This window comes from Athene cunicularia (genome assembly GCF_003259725.1).
Source record: "Athene cunicularia isolate RWA chromosome 2 unlocalized genomic scaffold, athCun1 chr2_part1, whole genome shotgun sequence".
Taxonomy (NCBI): domain Eukaryota; kingdom Metazoa; phylum Chordata; class Aves; order Strigiformes; family Strigidae; genus Athene; species Athene cunicularia.
The window spans coordinates 33,497,928-33,518,057 of NW_020799095.1; the positions used below are offsets into that span (position 1 = coordinate 33,497,928).

The following is a 20,130-nucleotide window of genomic DNA, read 5'->3' on the forward strand; positions in this document are numbered from 1 at the left end:
ATTTAAATAAACATTTTGATATTTTGCACCCTTCTGTTGACTTTGTCAGTGCATAGTCCTGGAAATACTGAGTGAGTTATCTTTTACTATCAGGGATGTAGCTTATGTCTCCTAATAAGTAATATAGGCGTTATCTGTGTTTAATGTAGAAATTTCTTCCATTCCTTGAGCTTTGGTGCTGTATATTATATGCTGTCTAGATTTAGTCAAACTTAAAAGCAACACTGAAGACATTTGATGAATATCAGCCTTAAGGTCAGTTCTTTGTTGTCTTTGGAGTTTGCCGCGAATAGTTTGAGGGAAAGGGTAGATTCAGTGAGATGGGAAGGTGCAGGGATTTTTTTTCCCAGACTTTTTTCCAATTTATATTTAAAGTGATCAAAAAGCCTTATTAATGTAAATTGTAAAGACAGAAATTACTTTTTCTTTTTTTTTTTTTTTTTTTTTTTTTTTTTTGGGGGGGGGGGTAGTGCTTTCTTCCATTTGTATTTCTGTTAGAGGGACATTTTATTGTGCTCTGGGGTATTGGACTGTTTTAATCCTCCAAACACACTATTCAGAACTCCCAGAGGTTTCTGCCAGTACAGCTAATTCAGGCTCCTAGGACTGCAGTGAGAGAAAAGTATGAGAATACACGCAACACTTGTGAAGGCCAAAGGTATTAAAGGGTTCAGGGAGGGGTAGGTCCACTGAGGGCTATTAAACATAATGGTCCAGATGCAACTGTGGTGTTAGTGGAGAGGTGGACTCTAAATGCAAACTGTTTGGTTAGATCAGGAGATTTTGAAGTATTACATATGTGGGCTTGGAGATGTTTTTAGTCAGTATGTGGCTGTTTTCTAGATATCTAATAAAATCATGTATGAGTGTTGCAAATGTACTGGGGTTTTTATTTCCCAAAGATAGAAAAGAAAGCATGCCCTTTATGAAGCTTCCTTTAAATAATACAGGAGAGTATAATAGTTTCAGGTTTAAGCAAGCTGGACAATGCTCATTTTTGAGTGACTTGTTCTGTTCTTTTTGGAAATCCAGTATTTACCACCATGAATAGGATTGAGCATTAAATGTTTTAAAATTAGCAATGCTAAATACATGCAATTTAGATAGCCACAAATTACATATAGTAACAAGAGTGAACTGAGTATCACTAGCAGAACACGTAAAGGAGTGTACATATGGGTTATGGTGAGCTACAGCATTGAGCGGAAAAATGATGAAAAGAAAGAAGAAAAGCAAAGCTGCTTATGGAAATAATTTTCCAGCTATCCTGGGTCATAAATAATTTGTGCCAAAACACAAAGCACTAAAAATATTTCTTCAGTGCAGGTTTGACCGTTCTAGTATTGGACCGAGCAGCTAAGTTTGAACAACTGTTGTGTGCATAGGTTGCATAATTTTTAAAAATTGTTATCCCTTCAGGTATAATGGAATATCTATCAGCTAGGGCACAGAGACAAGTTTTCAGCCTTTAACATTTTACAGAAGAAAAAATAAACTGCACACATACAAAAAAAAAAATAATCTTAATTTCTTTATAAAACCAAATGATACCATTGTTGACTCCATGTGAACAAGAACATGTGTTTTGTTTTTTTTTTTCCCCCACGTTCATTGTCTTTTAAAGAGGATGCAAGTTTTGATGGTGCCTTTATGTGCCATCGTTCTCTTCATAATGTGAAAAATGCTTTCATGTCTCTGATAGGGAAATGACAATTTGCAATCTTGAAGAGACTGTCACATAAAGGAGATGATTGCATGTACTGAACTGCATATGCTGCACAGATGAGGTAATGTCTGTGGTGCACACTTGAGATTAACCTGGTTGAAGCACAGAATACCATTTTAATGATGAATTAAAAAACAAAGGGGTGTGTGTGTGTGTGTGAACATATTACTTTGGGCAAAAAGGTGAAATCCTTCTTTAAGAAGGTTAAACGTGAGAGAAAAATGCTATGCTGCAGAAATGAGCTGGAGAATTAATGCATTGTCAGAGGTAGTTTGGAGAAAAAGAGTATCTTCCCAAGTTGACATATGACTTAATGAGGAGCTGAAGAAATGTAGTGGAGGTGTAGAGGGGAAATAGATAAAAATAATTCCAGTTTCCTCTTACCATCAGCCTTCCAGGTGTTACAAGGTTTTTCTGCCTCCTGAGTCTAATAAAAGACTTCTGGGAGTCAACGAAAATATTTTTGCCTCTGTATTCTATTTTTCCCTAATAATAGAAGGTTTGAGAAAAAAATGAAACACCATGGTAGTCTGAAAGGCATTTCTTTAGATGATGTAGATTGCAAATTATTTCCTTACAGGACAAGCAGTATAATCCTAGATCATAGTTCAGTTTTTAAATCAGTTTTGATCTATTTTCACTAAACTAAAGATTTTAGAAATATAATTTCCAGACAGTTTCAGAATCAACTTACTATCGCACATGATAAGCTTTGTTGAAACATACCTTATCAAAAGTAATATAGATACGTTCAGTGCATATACTACCTGAAATAAACTGCTTTATATACAAAGTGGGGGAAGAGCATGAATTACAGCACTGAAGCTTTAGAAATGTGGCACAGTATTGAATATCTGTATAATTTTTAGCAATTGCTGAGGCTTTGTAGCCTAATGATTGAGAGTTTTTACATCTTCTAGGTGTTAGGGATTTCAGTGTCTGTTGTGCAAATAAACCTTTTGCTTTAATTATATGTATTTCTTTTAAACTGAAATCATAAGCCGCTTCACTAACATGCTCCATTTTTCATGAGTCTAAGGGTGCACCTTCAAAAATAGAAGTGGAAAGGAAAGCTGAGAGATAGTTTTATTAATTGAAGAAATTTAATCTTGTATGGTGAACTTCTTGTGTAGATAATCACAAATCTGAGCAAAACCTCAACTGCCTGCTGATGTGCCCGTTCCACTATTACAATGAAATATATTATATTAATAGCATGAATGATTACATTAATAGAAAAGTCCTTACATAAATGTTTATCGTGATGGAATATAATTTTTGGTAAACAAGTGGAAGAAACAGTTATAATTAAACTACTGTATATAATGTCAATAGATATATGCCAGCCAGTGAGAATCCTTTTCCCTAGGAAGGCAGCCAGAAATACTGACAGAACTGTGACTCAGGTCAGTGGACCCTAACTCAAGGATTGCTGCTCGAAGTCAAGCTGCAACCACCAGTGAAAAGTGATTTCAGTTAATGCACCTTTCCTGTACAGCATCTAGAGATGTAAGTGGAGGGAGGTATTATTCCCGGGTTTGCTTCAGATTACATTCAGAATATGGGTTGTCTCCCTGTGTCTCCCAAGCCCAACACCATCAACAAGGCAGCTGCCATGACGTGTTTCATTTTAGCTGGCGAGTGAAGCCACACCATCTCTTGTGTGCAGGGGATTTCCCAGACAGAAATCTCTACGCTTTTACCATGCTTAGCATGTGCAATGAGCCTGAAGCTTCTGGGAAGTGTTGGATTTACTGTAAATGTGCAATAAATTTGGCACTTGTGGAGTGTTTTGGGCTTACTGTGAATGTGTGAATCAGCCATGCAGTCTATTAATGGCAAATCTGAAGCTTCCAGGCAGTGTCTGACTTATGGTGTGTGAATGTAGTTAGAATCATGGGTTGGTTTGGATTGGAAGGGAACTTTGAAGACCATCTAGATCCAACCCCACCTCTGGCCATGGGCAGGGACACCTTCCACTAGACCCGGTTGCTCAAAGCCCCATCCAACCTGGCCTTGAACACTGCCAGGGAGGGGGCAGCCACAGCTTCTCTGGGCAACCTGTGCCAGTGTCTCACCACCCTCATTGTAAAAAATGTCTTCCCTCTATCTAATTAAATATTCCCTCTTCTAATTTAAAGCCATTGCCCCCATAACTGTTCTATCGCAGTTGATCTGGACAAGAACTTCAGAAACGCATTGCACTTCCAAATGACAAGCAGGGGGAAAAGGGGACATGTCTGGGGAGACCTGGGGTAGGGAAGCTCCGTGCAGATTGCTGCAGAGCAGGTCAGTCCCTTCTGGCAATCATGGAGACTTCAGCCTTTGTCTTAGGTTTGTTGTTCCTTAAAGTGAAAACTGCAGGGTACAAAACTCCTGTAGAGATTAGAGTGCTGTATAAGGAAACAAAAAAAAGAGGTGTTTTTTTTCCCACTATTGCTTTACATTATCTTCCTATAAGCTGTGTATGAAATAGTGATGGAGTAGAGAATTCAGAACTCCTGGAGAGGCAGGAGGGGAAACAGCTACAGGCATGAGTCCAGACTGGTTTGCTTCATGAAAGAAAAGTGTGTTGCCATCTCACTGTGCATGTGCTTTGCCTGTTTCAATAAATCAGCTGGAGAATGGTTTTTTTTCTTTTTTATCTCACTGGGAATCAGTTTGCTGCCTAGTCTTGAACCTGGAGGCTATTTTTAATTTTAAGAGGATTTTTCTCTTGATGAGGTGATAACTTAAAATGGCACAGGAGGATCTGATGCAGCATGTTTTCATTCAGGGGCTCTGTTCTACAGTCAAGCCTAGTGATAGAAAAAGGAAGCTTGAAAAGAAATTGTTAACTTTATAGATCTAAAGATATTCACTTTTCTGCAAGTGTATATTTATGATTTTGAACATTACACTACAATTTATATGCCAAAGAAATCCCATGCAGTCCTCCAATGGGTTATACATTTCTAGAATCTTATTGCAAATGTAGAAATACATAGACAAGAGCATCTCAGAGAAGAAGCCAGGGAAGGCTGTCTGGCAGAGGACAGGAGGGGGGTTTGAGGATGGACTCCTAACAAAACACTGAAGAAGGCTGGCACTACTTACAGGGTTAAAGCCCAAACAAAAGCAAGAGGGCATAATGAATGTCACCACGTTAGGAAATATGCACTGACAGCTAATACTGTTGCTGCAGATGTATGTTTTGGGCACAATAGTTGGTAGCTGTCCCAGGACCAGCACAATTGGTGCCTCTGCCCTACAAACAGCTGGTTGTGGGTGGTAAAATTGCTGCTTTTAAATCAAGTCAGGCCACTATCATACTTTTTCTTTTCCCTTATTGTTTCCCTCTAGAATGACTGCGACTTTCAGGGGTAGCTTTAATAATGTTTCCTTGGCATGTGGACCAAAGATATCTTTGGTCACCTTGTTTCAAACATATTCAAAGATATCTTTGTCATCTTGTTTCCAGAACAGCTGCCTATTTCTTTCTGTTTGCAGCCCCCACCCTCATCCCAAAGACATGAGAGTAGGCTGTGAACTTCTGGAGTCTAGAATTAGTGCCTTAACTGCCATAAAAAGTTAAAAAAAAAAAAAAAATCTCAGTGAACTTTGGCATATTTTTCTAGTTGATGTGAACGAGATGAAAGGGATAGTTGACTTCTGTGACCTCTGCAGGATGTGTATCATGTGTTGTGTGAATAAAGGGGTGTGCCATAGCTGCAAAAATGGGAATTGACACCTGTGATGGTTTGACTCTGGCTAAATGCCAGGTATCCACCAAGTCGCTCTATCACTTCCCCCCCCCCCTTTTTCCCCTTGTTTTCTCAATAGGGTAAAGAGGGGAAAGAAGATAAACTAACCCTTGTGGGTGAAACAAAAGCAGTTTTAATATAAGCAAGGCAAAGCAAAAGTCTGCATGCGGAAGCAAAAGCAAACAGATTTAGCCTCTACTTCCCACGGACAGGCGATGTCGGGCCTTCTCAGGAAGCAGGGCTCCAATACGCGGAGTGGTTGCCTCGGAGGACCAAGGGTGACCCCACCCCCTTCCTCCTTTCTCCCAGCCTTATACTGAGCAAACGTCATATGGTATGGAATATCCCTTTGGTCGGTTTGGGTCAGCTGTCCTGGCTGTGTCCCCTCCCAAGATCTTGCCCACCCCATCCCACTGGGGGAAATATCAGAGCGAGCCTTGGTGCTGTGTAAGCACTGCTCAGCAGTAGCCACAACACCAGGGTGCTATCAACACCCTGCCAGCTCCCGACATAAAACACAGCACAGTGAGGGCTGCTGTAGGGGAAAACCAATTCCAGTTCAGCCAGACCCAGTACAACACCATTCTGCTCTAGAACAACATCCATTGGTGTGTGTTGTCCAAGTACATTAACAGCTGTCACCCTTCATTTATCTTCTGCTCACCTCCCACATACTTTATTCATTTGCTTGATGCAACTCATTGAGTTAAAAAGTTTGACAGTCAGAATTTTTGAGACTCTTGTTCCAATTTATTTTCATAAAGTGTAATCATTAGTCTGCTGAGACTCTTTCCATCTTTACCTGCAAGACAGCAGAACAGAGTCAGCAGAACACCTGGGCAAGTTCTTCCATGTGTTGCTGTATGGGAACCCGTAGGAGCGCAGTGACATAGGTCTACATTACAGATAAGATATTTATCAAAGGAATAGGTTCTTCACTGCCATGTACATTGTTAGGACAGAGATCTGCTCCCCAATGCTTTTTTCAATAAAATTATTTGAGTTCATTTTATCGTATTTCTTCCTTAATCAAAAATGAGAAGTATTGAAGAGGCTTTGAGAAGATTTGTTTTATATTATACATTTGTGAAAGAAGTATTACTCCTATGTTTTAATTTCTTTAAAACTTTCATGTCTGGCTGTAAACTAAGCTTGTGCCACATCTTGTTTTGCAGCAATCCAGGCTGAAGTACATCACCTTACTACATCACTTCATTCAATCCAAGGTTGAAATGTTCATGTGTGAGTTTTAAATTACATATTTAAGCCCCTTTCTTCTGGAGTTGAGAAGGTCTAATGCAGACAGTAGGAGCTTACTTTCCCTTCCCTTGATTAGGAAAGAAAGTTATCCTGTTGCATAGAGAAGCTGTGTGGTACTAATCGCGCTGTAAGCTAGCTAGCACATACTGTGCGTGTGTGCTGGAGCTCGGCTTGTCCTGCCCTCATCGGGTCTGTGGGAATTTATTTGACAGTTGAAGGGATGTTTGAGCTGGCTGTTAAGTACTACAGGAGCATTAGGCAAATGTGACTGAAGATACTGTTCAGGAGAAGGTCTGTCCAAACATCTGTCTTATATAAATATAACTATTTATACGTAATATAGTTATTCTCAGTAAAGCTTTTGCTGAGAAGTTTGCCTCTCCTTTTACAGCTGCAGTTATGCTGTAAAGCTTTTAGTACAGTTGCAGTCACACTTCTTATGCTGGTACAAATCAGAATGTACTTCAATAAGCATCCTAATAAATACTGGAATATGGGCTAACAATAGAAGTATTTTTATCATTATATATCCAGATTCGTGGTAAGAAAGAAAATATGAGTTTATGCTGGCACTGTTAAAACAGCACCTCCTTTTAGTTTCACAGGGACTGATTTGTGTGAGTCACTGATGGTGAAAAGGTTATGCTTGAAGAACCTGGTTCAATAACTATTGTATTTAGATGGAGTCTTTCCTGGGCTTTGGATCAAATTTTAATTTCTAACTTAAGGTATTTGTAAGTTAGAAGGCATTTCAAATGCCTCTGGATTTCTTTTGATGTGTTGAATGTGTTCCAAAGTGAATAATGGTTTGAAGGAATGGCTTGTGCTTGACAGAATGGACTTCAGAAACAGTACAACTTCCTTTTTACCACTCTAAATCTTTGCTATATGAAAGTCATAGTTAAAGCCAAACCTGATTGTGATTGTAGGGTGGGCAATGCAAGGTGAGACCATTTTCTACTACAGTGATTAAAAAAACCCCAAAACAGTGAACTGTGGGCTGTGAACTCGTTTGGAAAGGTAACATTTCAAGTTGTGGAATAAGCAAGAAGGGACTAAAGCTCATTTACTGTGAGCAGCTTGCATAAACGCAACATTAAGCTACATGGGAGGTCTGTTTAAAATCACTTTGTTTAGCAAAAAAGCAACAATTAGCATTAGAAACAGTTTGCTTGTTAACTTGTAAAAGTAATTTCCTGACTGTGACTTCGTAGCAATATCTGTATCATAGGAAAGGCCTAAAAGCAACATTGGTAAAAAAAAAGCTGGAACATGTCCCGAAGTATGTGATCCCTGGCTGATTTCTTTGAATTACTGAACTTTTCCTCCTTTCATTTTCAGGATAAGCTGTGAACTGTAGCCCTCCAGTTATGCCTGGCTGTGAAATTATATATTCTAGGAACTGGCAAGTCCTGTAACAGTGCAGATTCTTCTTTAGTTGCCGCACGTAATGAGAGAATGTCTGTTTGGAAGCACCCTAACAGGTTAAGTACATTGGCTTTCCTTCTGACCACTCCTTCTTCCCAGAGGTCTCATGCTGTTGTAGGGTTTTGCTCCAGAGCACAGCCCCTGTCTTTATTTGGGCTGTGGCTGCCTTACAAGAGCTACACCTGCCTTGGTGCTCCTGACGCTCTCGGCAAGTGCAATTCTCTCTGAGCAGGGTTTCAGTTTTGCTCACAGCTTGTGCAGCATGCAGCAACTCATTTACTCCCTGACTTGAGCAACCATGATCCTATTATGTCCCAACTGCATTCTTTACATTGGCCTCCTATAAAGTGCAGATTGATTTGAACTGGTAGTTTTGATTTTTAAAGTGCTTAATAGCATAAAGCTCAGCTATGTTTGAAAATCATCTTTAGCCTTCACCTTTTCAGCATCTGTGGTTGGCCACGGTTCACTGTGTAATGTTTCCCACCCTCTTCTTTTTTAGTGTGTAATGGAATTTGATTACTAACAACAGCTCTGTACCTTCTTTTCCTCCTTCTTCCAAGCCCTGTTTAACAGGAATCCAAGAAATGCTGTCTTACTAACCTTGCTAATAAACGTACAGTTGCTCAGTGGTAATGCAGGGCACTGTGCCTTTGGACGGGGTCGGGATAATGAGCCCTGCTCACCAGCACAGGAATGGACGGGACAGCAGCTCTTCTCTGGAGGTTTGTAAGTACAGAAACGCATTTTAGAGAAAGCATTTTGTGTTTAAAACATTTGTATTCCAATCTTCCAGAACAGCCACATGTTCAAAGCATGAGCCTGAAACTACAATATATACAGGTCAGACCGGGTGATGCCTCTAAGACATCAGCTGTGATCTCCACTTTCACCGCAGCAGTGTCTGCATCTAATGGACCGGTGAGACAGCTGATGCACTCACCCCAAGAAGGCCAGTTAGAGTTCTGTTTGATAACCAAAAGGCTGGGCTGAGGGTCTTAACCTAGCCCCCAGTTCTTGAGAAGAAAGAGGCTGCTTCATAGTGGACCTTAAGAGAATGATAGTTTTTTTTGTACTCATCTCACCTGAAAAGCTTCTTTATGGATTAGCCCTCCCTCCCCATTGTCCAAGTGTACATGTGAAAATAAGTATCTGTTTTAGGCCAGACAACTGAATACTCTGAATGAAGCCAAAAGGTGTGTTCGGGGGGAGTGTGTCTGATAAAGAGACTGGATTAAGAAGGCTATATAGTGCATGAGGAAATGTTCCTGAGTCTGTCAGAAGAAAACCCCATCCAAACAAACTGTTTCCACAGCCTGTCTTGGGTCACAGAAACAGCTTATTTTGATGATGAAAATGTTCCACATGGCCATCCTCCTACTCAGGCTTTTCTGTATTAACATACTACCATATGATGTGAACCCAGCAGTTTAATTATGTTTTACGTGGGTATCTTCTTGAAGCTTTTATTGCATTGCTTTTAAAGATGTTGGGGTTTTTTTATGGGGTGGTATCATTCCACTCTCCAGCCTGATCAGTTCTCCTCTCTGCTCTGCTCTACTTCTAATCTTACACTATAGCACCTTTCACATTATTTCAGGTGAGAAGGGGACTATTATAAAATGCTTTTATGGTGTTGTCAACATAATATTTTATGCATTTCCTTCTGCATCATAATCTTTATGGTCTGACATTTTTCTCTGCTCCTTAATAGAAATCCATATGGGACTGTCCTCCCTGACCCTAGAGCAGCTGCAGTTAATGCCAAAACCAGGAATATGTAGCAGACACCTCTTGCTCAAGGATCTTGTGGAGTATGTTCTCAGTAGCTTCTCTGCATTTTGTTTCTCATTCTCCGCTTTATTTCTTTACTGGCCTCTGTACTGTCTCTTCCATGCTGCTTCAGAAAAGGTTTTTTGATTTATGCCCTCCCCTTACCCTAAACCCCTGTTATTGCAATCTGTGGTCTGAGTTTCTTTTTCTTCCCAGAAGTAAATGAATCACTTTTCCTACCAGATTATCCCTACTTGATTTAGTGCTCTATCAGGAAAGCTAGGTGCTCAGCACTGGTCCTCCTGGGAAGGCAGGAACTGGGGAGCACAGCAGTGGGATGCTGTTCAGTGGCTTATTGCATGTCTGTCAGATGCCATCATTTGTGAAGGGCTTGTTCAAGTGGGCAGTCATGTAACAGCATTGGAGCAACCTTCTGCCCGCCCTGTGTTTATCCCTAGCTGCCAAGTTTTGGGTGGAGAAGGCAGTGTCCCTGTGTTCATCCCCATTCAGTTTTCCCTTGTGTCTTCCCCCCCCTATAAATTGAGTCATTGGAAGACCAAACTGGGTGGCTTTATTCACTTTGTCATCCAATTTGCTGTCAAACAAGACAGTTATATGTCTACTTGTCAATGAAGGGGGCAGGAACAGAGGGATAGAAACACAGACAATAAGCCACATGCACATCTTCCTGAAGCATGGTTGTGGGGAGTGTGTCTGAGAGGAGACTGGTGTGGGAGATTAGCATGCATAATGCATGAAAAATGTTTAGAAAACATTTAAATAACAGGGGGAGACCCTCTATCTTCTTCCACTTGCTAATGCTCTGGGAACTTCACTTCAGCCCCAGGAGCCTTCTCAGGCCTGTAACACACTTTGGTTGCCTCAGAGCAAAACAGTAAGAGGGTAAAAGCAGGGAGCTGCATTGCAGTTTTGTCAGGCTAGTGGCTGACAGGGGAAGTGCCATGATGAGTGATACAGGATTTTTTAAGGATACTACTTAAATACAGGATGCATTTTCAAACACTGCAATTCCTCAAGTAACACTAGGTTGTACGAAAAGCACATTTTTCTCCCTCCAGACTGGGGCCTCCAAAGAACACCACTGTACAGCTGGGTCCAGTTTCAAGGCTACCCTGGGGTGAAAGAGCCGCCCAGTGCAGATATGCTGCAGCTTGTGGCATGTGAAACGCAATTTGGAAATTTCTGTTCTAGAGCACTTCACAATGTAAATAGATCAAACACTACCAATTTTTCCTTCCACACAGAGCTTTGCTACGACGGAAGCATCAGAGCAATGTTAACTGCTAGCATGCTCATCACTGTGCTTAACTAAAAGCAGATTCTTTCCATTGTACTTTAATAGATAAAATATCAAATTGTACTGTGCAATTATGATTAACAGCCTCCCACACCAAATATAAAATCTTTGGTGCAGCTGATGTACAAAAACTTCTATCTAAGACCGTCTACTTAACTGTTTACTTAAGAGTAAAGCCCTTCAAGGCAGAAAATATTTTGGTTTTGTTACGCAATTACACAGTGAGAAGGAAGATAGGGACTCGCCCCAGAGTGTAAAGTTCAATTTAGCATTACGCACCCAGTTAAAGTCTGCACTAATTAACCAGACCTACTTGGGTAGAAAGGATTCTTATGCATCAGTCAAATCCAGGCTGCTGGGATAAGCAGGCACATCTTGGGAACACAGGACTTCCTCTTAACCAGAATCAAACACAACCCTGTCATCCTCAGGTGGTGGAAGGCAAACTAGAATTGTTGTCAGCCCAGTAACTGCAGCTAGCCCTTGTATCTGCCTTGATATGCCAAATATATACTGTAGTCAGTAGAGTGACCGAAATATTCTTATAACAAAATACTTTTATGCACCCACTTAAAAATACATAAAATGGAAAAGGAAGTAGAGTGCTCTGGCCTTGGGCTTCCTCCACAGAGGCAAAGTGAAATAGCAGCAATGGAGAAATGTAATGAGTTAAATCACCTTCCAGGCTTTTATGCAAGTGCCAAGCCTCTTCAAAACACAAGGTTCTCACAAATGCCATTTATTCCAATAGGATACGCATCGCTAAATAAAATGAGTCACCATGAATGAATCAGACTGAGTGAGAACAAAGTACAAGCTCTTTATAAACTCAAAACATATTGGGAAATAACTAAAACGCCTGCAAATATTCAGAGCACTAGGTAAGGATGAATATTCGCCAGCTCACACAAATATTTTTTGTATCTTAATATTTATGACCAAATAATCATTTTATAACATATCACTGATGGAGATGAGACTAGAAACTGTGAAAAGGGAATATCATTAGGAAAGCCAAGATCATCATATTTACTTTGGGAAAAGAGAAAGCAGTATTTTATTGCAGTTATAGCAACAACTACAACTAAGCAGTAGCTGTGTGCTCATTTTGAAACTGCATTCTGTTCAAACAGCAAATATTACATTTTTTTTTTTATTATTATTAGATGGCAAATGGATGGCTAGGAAATTATCAAAACAGAAAACTGTATATCCATTTATAAAATGTGACTGACAATCAAGAAGAACCATTTTTACAGATTTTTTTTTTAATTAGGCATACAAAAAACGGAAAAGGTAATTCTGTCTAGCTTAAACCATTTTGATTATTTTGTTAAATAAGGAAAGGGAATATTCAATTTAATATGTGCAAAAGCTAATATTTACATTGTTCAGTACATATAGGCAGGATCACATTAAGAGAAATTGAAAGAGGAAGAGAATAAACTGTTCTCAGGTTCACTGTAGATAGAACAAATATTAATGAGCTTAAATTGTAGTAATGCAGAGTCAGATAGGTATTAGAAAAAGTCTTTCTAACATAGCTAGTGCGGCATGGGAAAGGATAGCACAAGGGAAGTCATGAACTACCCTCCCTGGAAAAGATTAAGCCCATTTTTGGCAATGTTTATCTACAGTTGAACTGCTCTGGGACAGACTATAACTATCTCAAGTCCCTTCCAGACCTGTTTTCCAACAGTTTTAATGAGGCGACTGTTAGTGATTTTAATCTTGCACAAATTGCCTTTGCCACTGAAGATGCTGCTCTCAAGCTCTTCCTCAATCACTTGTTCATGCACCTTCCCTTGTCGTAGCATGAAAGCAGATCTCTGGTCAGCCTCACATAGGGGTAAACCAGTGTAATTGTCCAGATTAGATTAAGGACAGCACACTTCTCTGTCTGTACAGCCTCAGCTCTTTGCTACCGCATTGCATTGTAAAGGATAGGCTGATTTCCAGAAACAACACCTGCCATAGAGAAATCAGGACAGAAAGGAAGAGATGAAACGGATTTCTCCTTTAATTTATCTGCTCTCTATTCTTATTTTTTCCCATTAAATATATGAGTTTGAAAGAAACCAAGTGGACAGCACATATAGGGCAGACACCAGATAAAGGCGGGTATGAGACTGTCAGAATACAATGATGCAGGGATTTGCTAAGTAGTATTACATTGGAAAAGAAGAGGCAAGCACAAGGGACAGAGATGGAAATTCATATTATACATTTAGGTTATGTGGTTGACAGAAAAATACTCTTTCCAAGAATTATTAATTTAAACATTTCTGCAGTCCTTGCATTAACAAGCCAGTTGGATCTCCTACCTTGAATTTCATCATTGCTTTCAGGTTTTCTTTAGGTCAGAAGGAGAGAAAACATTTTATCAGAAGAGATACTTTGCTCTGCATTGTCATATACACACTTCTACTGAAGACAAGGTCCTTCAGCTGCTGGCTGAAGTCAGCAATGCCTGTCAAGCAGTAGCAAACTCCACAAAGAGAAACGGTGATCACCATTGTCGAAGCAGAAGAGTCAGGAGGGAAACATCACCAGTTAGATGGCTTGGGGATGGCCCTGCATTGAGAGCTTACAATGAGCAGGATGTCCACAGGTAGCAGCAGGGCCTTGTAAATCTTGGCTATGTAGCTTTATGAAGATGACTCAGTGTCAGCTAGAGAACAGTGCTGTAGGGGACTGCAGGAGTAGTTCCACTAAACAACTGCTTCAGAAGACAGGGCTGGCTTAAAACTTAAATGTAGTATACTTACTGGAAAGTTAAATGTGAGCATGTCCAGAAGGCTTAGTTATGACAGGAAAGTTTAACTAACACTTCAGCTGTTGAATAGTTTGTTGGAGCAGAACCAGAGCAGGTTTTCAAATCTGGCACACTGTGCTGGTTTTATGTATTAGAAGCTTTCATTTTATGATGTGAGGGAGGTGACACTAAGAAATTACCTACCAACCACCCATGCCTATCTGTATTCTAAGAGCAGTACGTTCAGAGGGCATAGCAGATGCTTCAAGGGGCATACAGAGAACCAGTCAGGCAGCTTGCCGTCCACTGAGGCTAACATGTCCACGTAACCCGAGCAGCACTCCTTGAGCACCACATTGTTCATACTAAACCCTAAGCAGCTGGAGCAGCTGTGTGAAGTGCAGGTTTAGATTAATACTAGAGACATCATTAAGTGAGTATTAAGAAGCTGAATCTCTCCTGTCCCTATCATTTCACCTACTTTTAATAGAATAGCTCCTCAACCATCTTCCCTGTGGAGAATTTCTATTTTATCATTGTCATGTGTATTTTACAAATAAAAATATTACTGAAAATATTGTCTTGCTACAACTGTGCAATAAACCGAAAGGAACTGAAAAGTGACAAATGTATTAAGAGAATTAAAAGTCAGTCAGAACAAGGACAAAAAGACACATTTCTGCTATTTACCCATGATGTGTGGCACAGGCTTTATCATGCACTGAAAGCCCTAAAAATCAAAGCCTTGAAATTCTAGAACAGAAAGCCCTCCCTCCTCCCCATTAATTTTTTTGGCTTATTCCCAAGTACTGTTTTTTGGGGGTTTTTTTACTGTTTAGTGTAAGATCTTACACACGTGAGCAAAGTTGTGCCAATCTTCAATCAATTAACTATTGTGGATGATCTTCCCGTTTTTGTAGTAATGTGAGGGTTTAGTCCATAGAATCATCAATTACAAACCTCAGTATCTGCTCTCAGAGCACAGCCTAAGCCCAAAACCCCAAAAGCTAAATGTTTCAAGTCACTTAAAGTAAGCGTGAAGGAAGCAGGGTAAAATCTAAGGAAAAAGTTTTAAGTTTCTTCTTATTTTTTTCCTTTGATATAGGCTACACATTAATTTTAACATCCAAAATCCACCTGTAAGTGATCAAAACCATAGTTGGAACACAAGAACAAAGGATTTACCTAGTGAGTCATCAAAGTGCTTTATTTTATAAAGCCTTGCTCATGTCTGGAGTGTAATCTAAGCACTAACATATACAATAATGAGTCTTCCTTGCCCTGTCCAAATAAACAGTTTATCAACAAGTATGTGTGACAAAACTGCTACACAGACAAAAAGAATGCTTTGCGGTAAATATCTAAAATTGTCTAAAAATGCACACTCATTGGCCGCAATTAATTATGTACTCCAAGTACGCGTACCTCATTTTTACTTCAGGGTCTCCCTGTGGCCTCATACTTTAAGACGCCACAGCATGCTTCAGAAAATGAAACTTGGGTGAGAATGTAGACAACTGGGGTATATAGGGATGACAAAAAAAAAAAGTCAAGCCACAGTACCAACTTATTTAAATACATACAATACAAAAGTATACACATACATTACAGTGCTGCAGACATCACTAAGTCAAACGTAACAAAAAATCCTGTATGAAAGGTCGGGGAAAGGAGAAAAAAACTTAGCACACAGCAACAGGGATAGTGCCTTTGGCTGCTGAAGAGAGTGTAATGGGTTGCTATTGTATAGGCTCCTCTGAAGTAAACCACTACATACATTATGCACAGTTGCAGGCTTAACAGCACTGACATTAGTTATGGAGAAGGCATGCTGGCAACTCCTGATTTGAGTTATAAACGATGATGGTGAGGGTTTGACTTCTCTTATGTTGCCTACAAAAATCTAACAATTTCAATAAAGAAATTTTAAAGGCACAGCTTTAGCACAGTGTATAAGTAGATAAACTTTTAAGCATATGTAAATTTGTCTCTTTCAAGCATGGAGTCTTTCAGGGAAAAATACAAGAAGAGAAGAAATACAATGTTGTTTAAAAATTTTAAACAAGTTTAACATGATCAGCACAGTTTTAGGCAATGTACTATACAATCAAACTTGAGTAAATGGTTGGACAGGTAATTTTGATGCTAAAAGACAACCTTGGAAAAAATCCCTCTGAAATATCCTTTCTCATTTTATTGTAAAAGAGTCTATCACGGAGGTGAGCGAGACATTCACTTTAGTACACTACTGCACATTACACCTTGGAAGATGACAAACATTACTTCATTTGTACTGCAAAATAACTTTACATGTAAACTCAAAAGTCATATATTTCACGGCTCTGAAATTCAGAAATATCCCTGCTTTCCTAATAATGTAAACAGTAAAATTCAGGGTTCATTTTTAGAGGGATAATCTATAATAAAATACCGCTGTTTCAACAGTACAACATAAGCATTTAAACTTCAAATTCCCAGTAAATTACAAGGGAATGGAATTTCTATCAGTGTGCACATCTTTCATGACGGGTGAAAGACAGAGCTACTATTGCCCAAAACTATGCACTTCTTCAGATAAGCTTTTTTTCCCCACTTGTAACATTATTAGTTCCTATATGCAAGAATATAAAACAAATGACAACTTCAGGTAACAAAGTGAAATAAGCAAAGTTTTCCCTTAAGTTTACTGTAGCAAAAATGTACACACAGCATGAACTACCTTAGCTCTTTGCAAGACAAGAGATGCCAGCTCTCAGATGTCTGAGAGGCTGAACTTCCTGATGCAATGTGCTGAAAACAAGATAAAAACGGGAGAGGGAGAAAAAAATAAAAAAGGAAAAAAACCCCAAATGCTAGGAACCAAATGGGAAAAGCCTCCAGCACCAAGGGCTGTTGCAGCTGCTTTTTTAAGGAGTGCCAGTGTGCAGGGTGTAAGTGTAACATTCGCAGTAAGGTTTTCATTATTATCGTCATCATCATGAAGAATACTGTCATGTATCTTTTTAGTTCAAAAAATAAACTGATCCACAGTTTACAATTTGATATCAATATCGTAGATTTAACATGCATTTACTCTTCCCCACCCCCACCCCACCCCTCTTTGCTCATTTATTCCGTTTCAGCTGGTAGCATCAGAGTATTACTGTCACAGTGCACTCTGAGTAAGCTGTTCTATTTAGTTATTTATTTAATTTATTTTGTTTCCTTTTTTTTTTTTTTGCACACACAAAAGAGTCAGAAATAGCTAGAACTATGCTGGGAATATCAGGCAGCTGTTAAAGCGAGTACTCCACCCCACTTCAGTCATCTTTGCCAGCAGATGTAAACAAAGGGGTTGTTTTCTGCAAGATGAGCGCTTCTCTGAGTTCCTTTTTTTCCCTACACTTGTAGCCACTGCTGCTGTCCCCAGGTCTCGTGTCTGTCCTATGCAACATGATAGGTTACGTCAAGATGTTGGCAATAAAGTCCAAGAAGCGCTTTGAATACTGTTCAGGATTAACAGTTGAAATTTCTGCACCAGCCTATACAGAGAATTGGGAGGGGAGAGAAAAGAAGGAAGAACCAGTGTTTCATTTAATGCTTTGTCACCGACAGTGTTAATTACTCAGTTAATTTCATGTGCAGTCTCAGAACCAGACACTAGAAACACAGTCTGTAATGGCCCTCAAGCAGAATCTTACTGATGCACTTTTAGGTTTCACATAAGTACAGTGATATGTGGTACTCACCACTGTAACTGTAGGACACCCGTCTTCCATTTCTGAAACATATTCTCTTTACTTTTCATACTTCTCTATGACTGTACTTCAGTCTCCTATATAATTTCTACCACATACTTAACCATGCTACCCACTGACTCATCAACAGATTCTGGTCTGTTGAGCAGCAGTGCCTTCATATAGAGAAGACTGAATTACCACACTCAGATCTGGCATGTCAACACTTGAGTAATGTATATTGCTATCTGAATGCTAAATAAACCTAGTTTTAAATATATGGTAACAATTAGTAACTTTTTTTTCAACATAAATGCATTTAAATCTGGACTTACTGAAGAAGCTGTACAATTACTATTTCAATGAAGTCACAATTTCAGTCATATTTTTATTTGAGGTTTTCAGAGCCTTAGTCACATTTTTATTTATATTTTTCCTGTTTTATAAAAGGGGAAAATTGCATGCATACAATTAATGAACAAACTTCAGTGTCAGGTGTCTCGGGATGGAGACAGTGAAATAAACAAAATGATTGTACGAAAGTAGTGTTCTGTAATAAGTTCTAATCACAGTCAGTTTTAATAATCATAGTTGTTATTCACACCATATTTCCATCCTTTATTTAAGCCGGAAGGGTGAGTTTTTAAAGTCTGCTACATTCAAAGTTCATTAATAATTGCCAGATAATGGCTGCATATGGTCTGCATCAACTTTCAGCTGCTCTGAGAGCAGAGAGAGTAATGAGAGCATTGTTTTAGAGAGACAAAAAATACCTTCTGCAGGCCTGTGTGGGGCTTATTGCTGAGCATTCCACATCACACTCTATTGTAAACTAAAAAGCCCTGAGCACTTTGCTTAACCCCTCCTCAATGCCGTGATCCTTTAGATACTTAGAGAAGGGATTTTAGCCTCATGAATGATTATGCTCTTTTAAAAAAGTTTATGAAATTTGAACCTTAAATCACCATAGGAGTGATAACGGTAGATATAAATCATAATTCTGGAAGACTAAGCTGCTTCACCATGGTTCTTTAGTGTCTGCTGCTAAGCAGCAATTTCAGTTAAAATCAAGAAATTCATCACAGTCAAACTGAAGCCTTCACTGAACAGTCTCAGCGTATTCAATATGTACATTTTATGCTTAATTTTGCAAATAGTACTTTTTTTTTTTCTAAGAAGTTCTGTAAAGTGAGACACATTATATTCTGAAGAACAAGCTTTCAACAGGCTGTACCAAATAATGAAACCATCACCAGGGCCCTGCCATCTGAAATAAGATTCACAACAGCTTTCACAGTGCTGTATACTAATACAAGTATCTGGTGAACAGCTTTGTTTGCAAGAACAAGGTGCATCTCACAAATTTAGGACAAAGTCCTAAAAAGGCATCTCACTACAGTTCTTTATGGGTAAGAAAGTTATGTGTACAGCTGAAAAAGGAGTTCCACTGTCAGTATTGTAGCAGTTACTCTGTACTTCAGTATTACATATTAAACTAGAAAAAAAAAAAATCTAAAAAATTCTGATCTATTTCCCCTTTCCCTAGATTTCCTGAGCTGTGCTATATCAGCACACTAAACAACAAAAATGCGTAAGTATAAATGGAATCAGAAGAAAAAACAACCCAGATACTTACCCCATGCTTTACCGTTTTTGCAGCATGGGCAGCTTTCTTTTTTGCATCATAATGAGTAAGAATGTCAATAATGGCCATAAAGTATACTTCCTTCCTAGGTGCATCTGCAAATGGCAAACACAGGGCAGTAAGAATGACTTCTGAGACATCTTAATCATGAGTCCTCCTTCTAACAAAGGAGACTTTATAAGGTTTAATCAGCAGCTAAGACAGTTTAATGTCAGTCAGAATCACAGATCTGTCAAGACCACGAGCAAAAGCTGTCCTTAATTGAGAGTTTAACTGCACTCATATATAATGCAAAACCCCCTAAATGAGTGTAAAATAAAACACCAGCATGCAGAAATAGGAATTATTGATCACTTAAACTAATATGGATTTCATTTTCCTTTGTGGAAAAACTATGATGTTTTATAAGAAAGGTAATGCTTCTGTGTCAACAAATAAGATCGTATTTTCTTCATGAACAAAGCCATGTATTTATCCATGTAAATGCTTACCAAAAAACCCCCAAAACTTCCCTTGGGCAGCCACAGGTGACTAGTTATACTTAGTTCTACACACTAATGTCAAACCCAGTTTCAGGCTTCTTACACACTCCTTATGATGACTGACTGTCTTAGCTGGAACACAGAAATTGGGTATGAGTGCACAAATTTCCAAAAAGCAACCAAAAAAGTGAAATGTAACTTGGAATGATGCTTTTGTCATTCTTTCTAGACTATTTTTAACAGTGTTATCTGCCAGGAAAAGAACAATTATAGATACTAGATTT

General features: G+C 39.1%; 1 protein-coding gene across 3 annotated transcripts in view; it reads right to left on the minus strand.

The window, feature by feature from the left end:
- Positions 1 to 15,189: 15,189 nt before the first annotated feature.
- PIP4K2A (phosphatidylinositol-5-phosphate 4-kinase type 2 alpha) overlaps positions 15,190 to 20,130 on the minus strand; it is a 54,587-nt gene continuing 49,646 nt past the window's right edge. For all 3 annotated transcript variants that reach the window (XM_026842811.1, XM_026842812.1, XM_026842810.1), the window contains 2 exons: positions 19,356 to 19,459; positions 15,190 to 17,524 (listed from right to left, as the gene is read on the minus strand). In XM_026842811.1, coding sequence (XP_026698612.1) covers positions 17,444 to 17,524; positions 19,356 to 19,459 — 185 coding nt within the window. In that variant the 3' untranslated portion in view covers positions 15,190 to 17,443. The remainder of the gene's footprint in view (positions 17,525 to 19,355; positions 19,460 to 20,130) is intronic.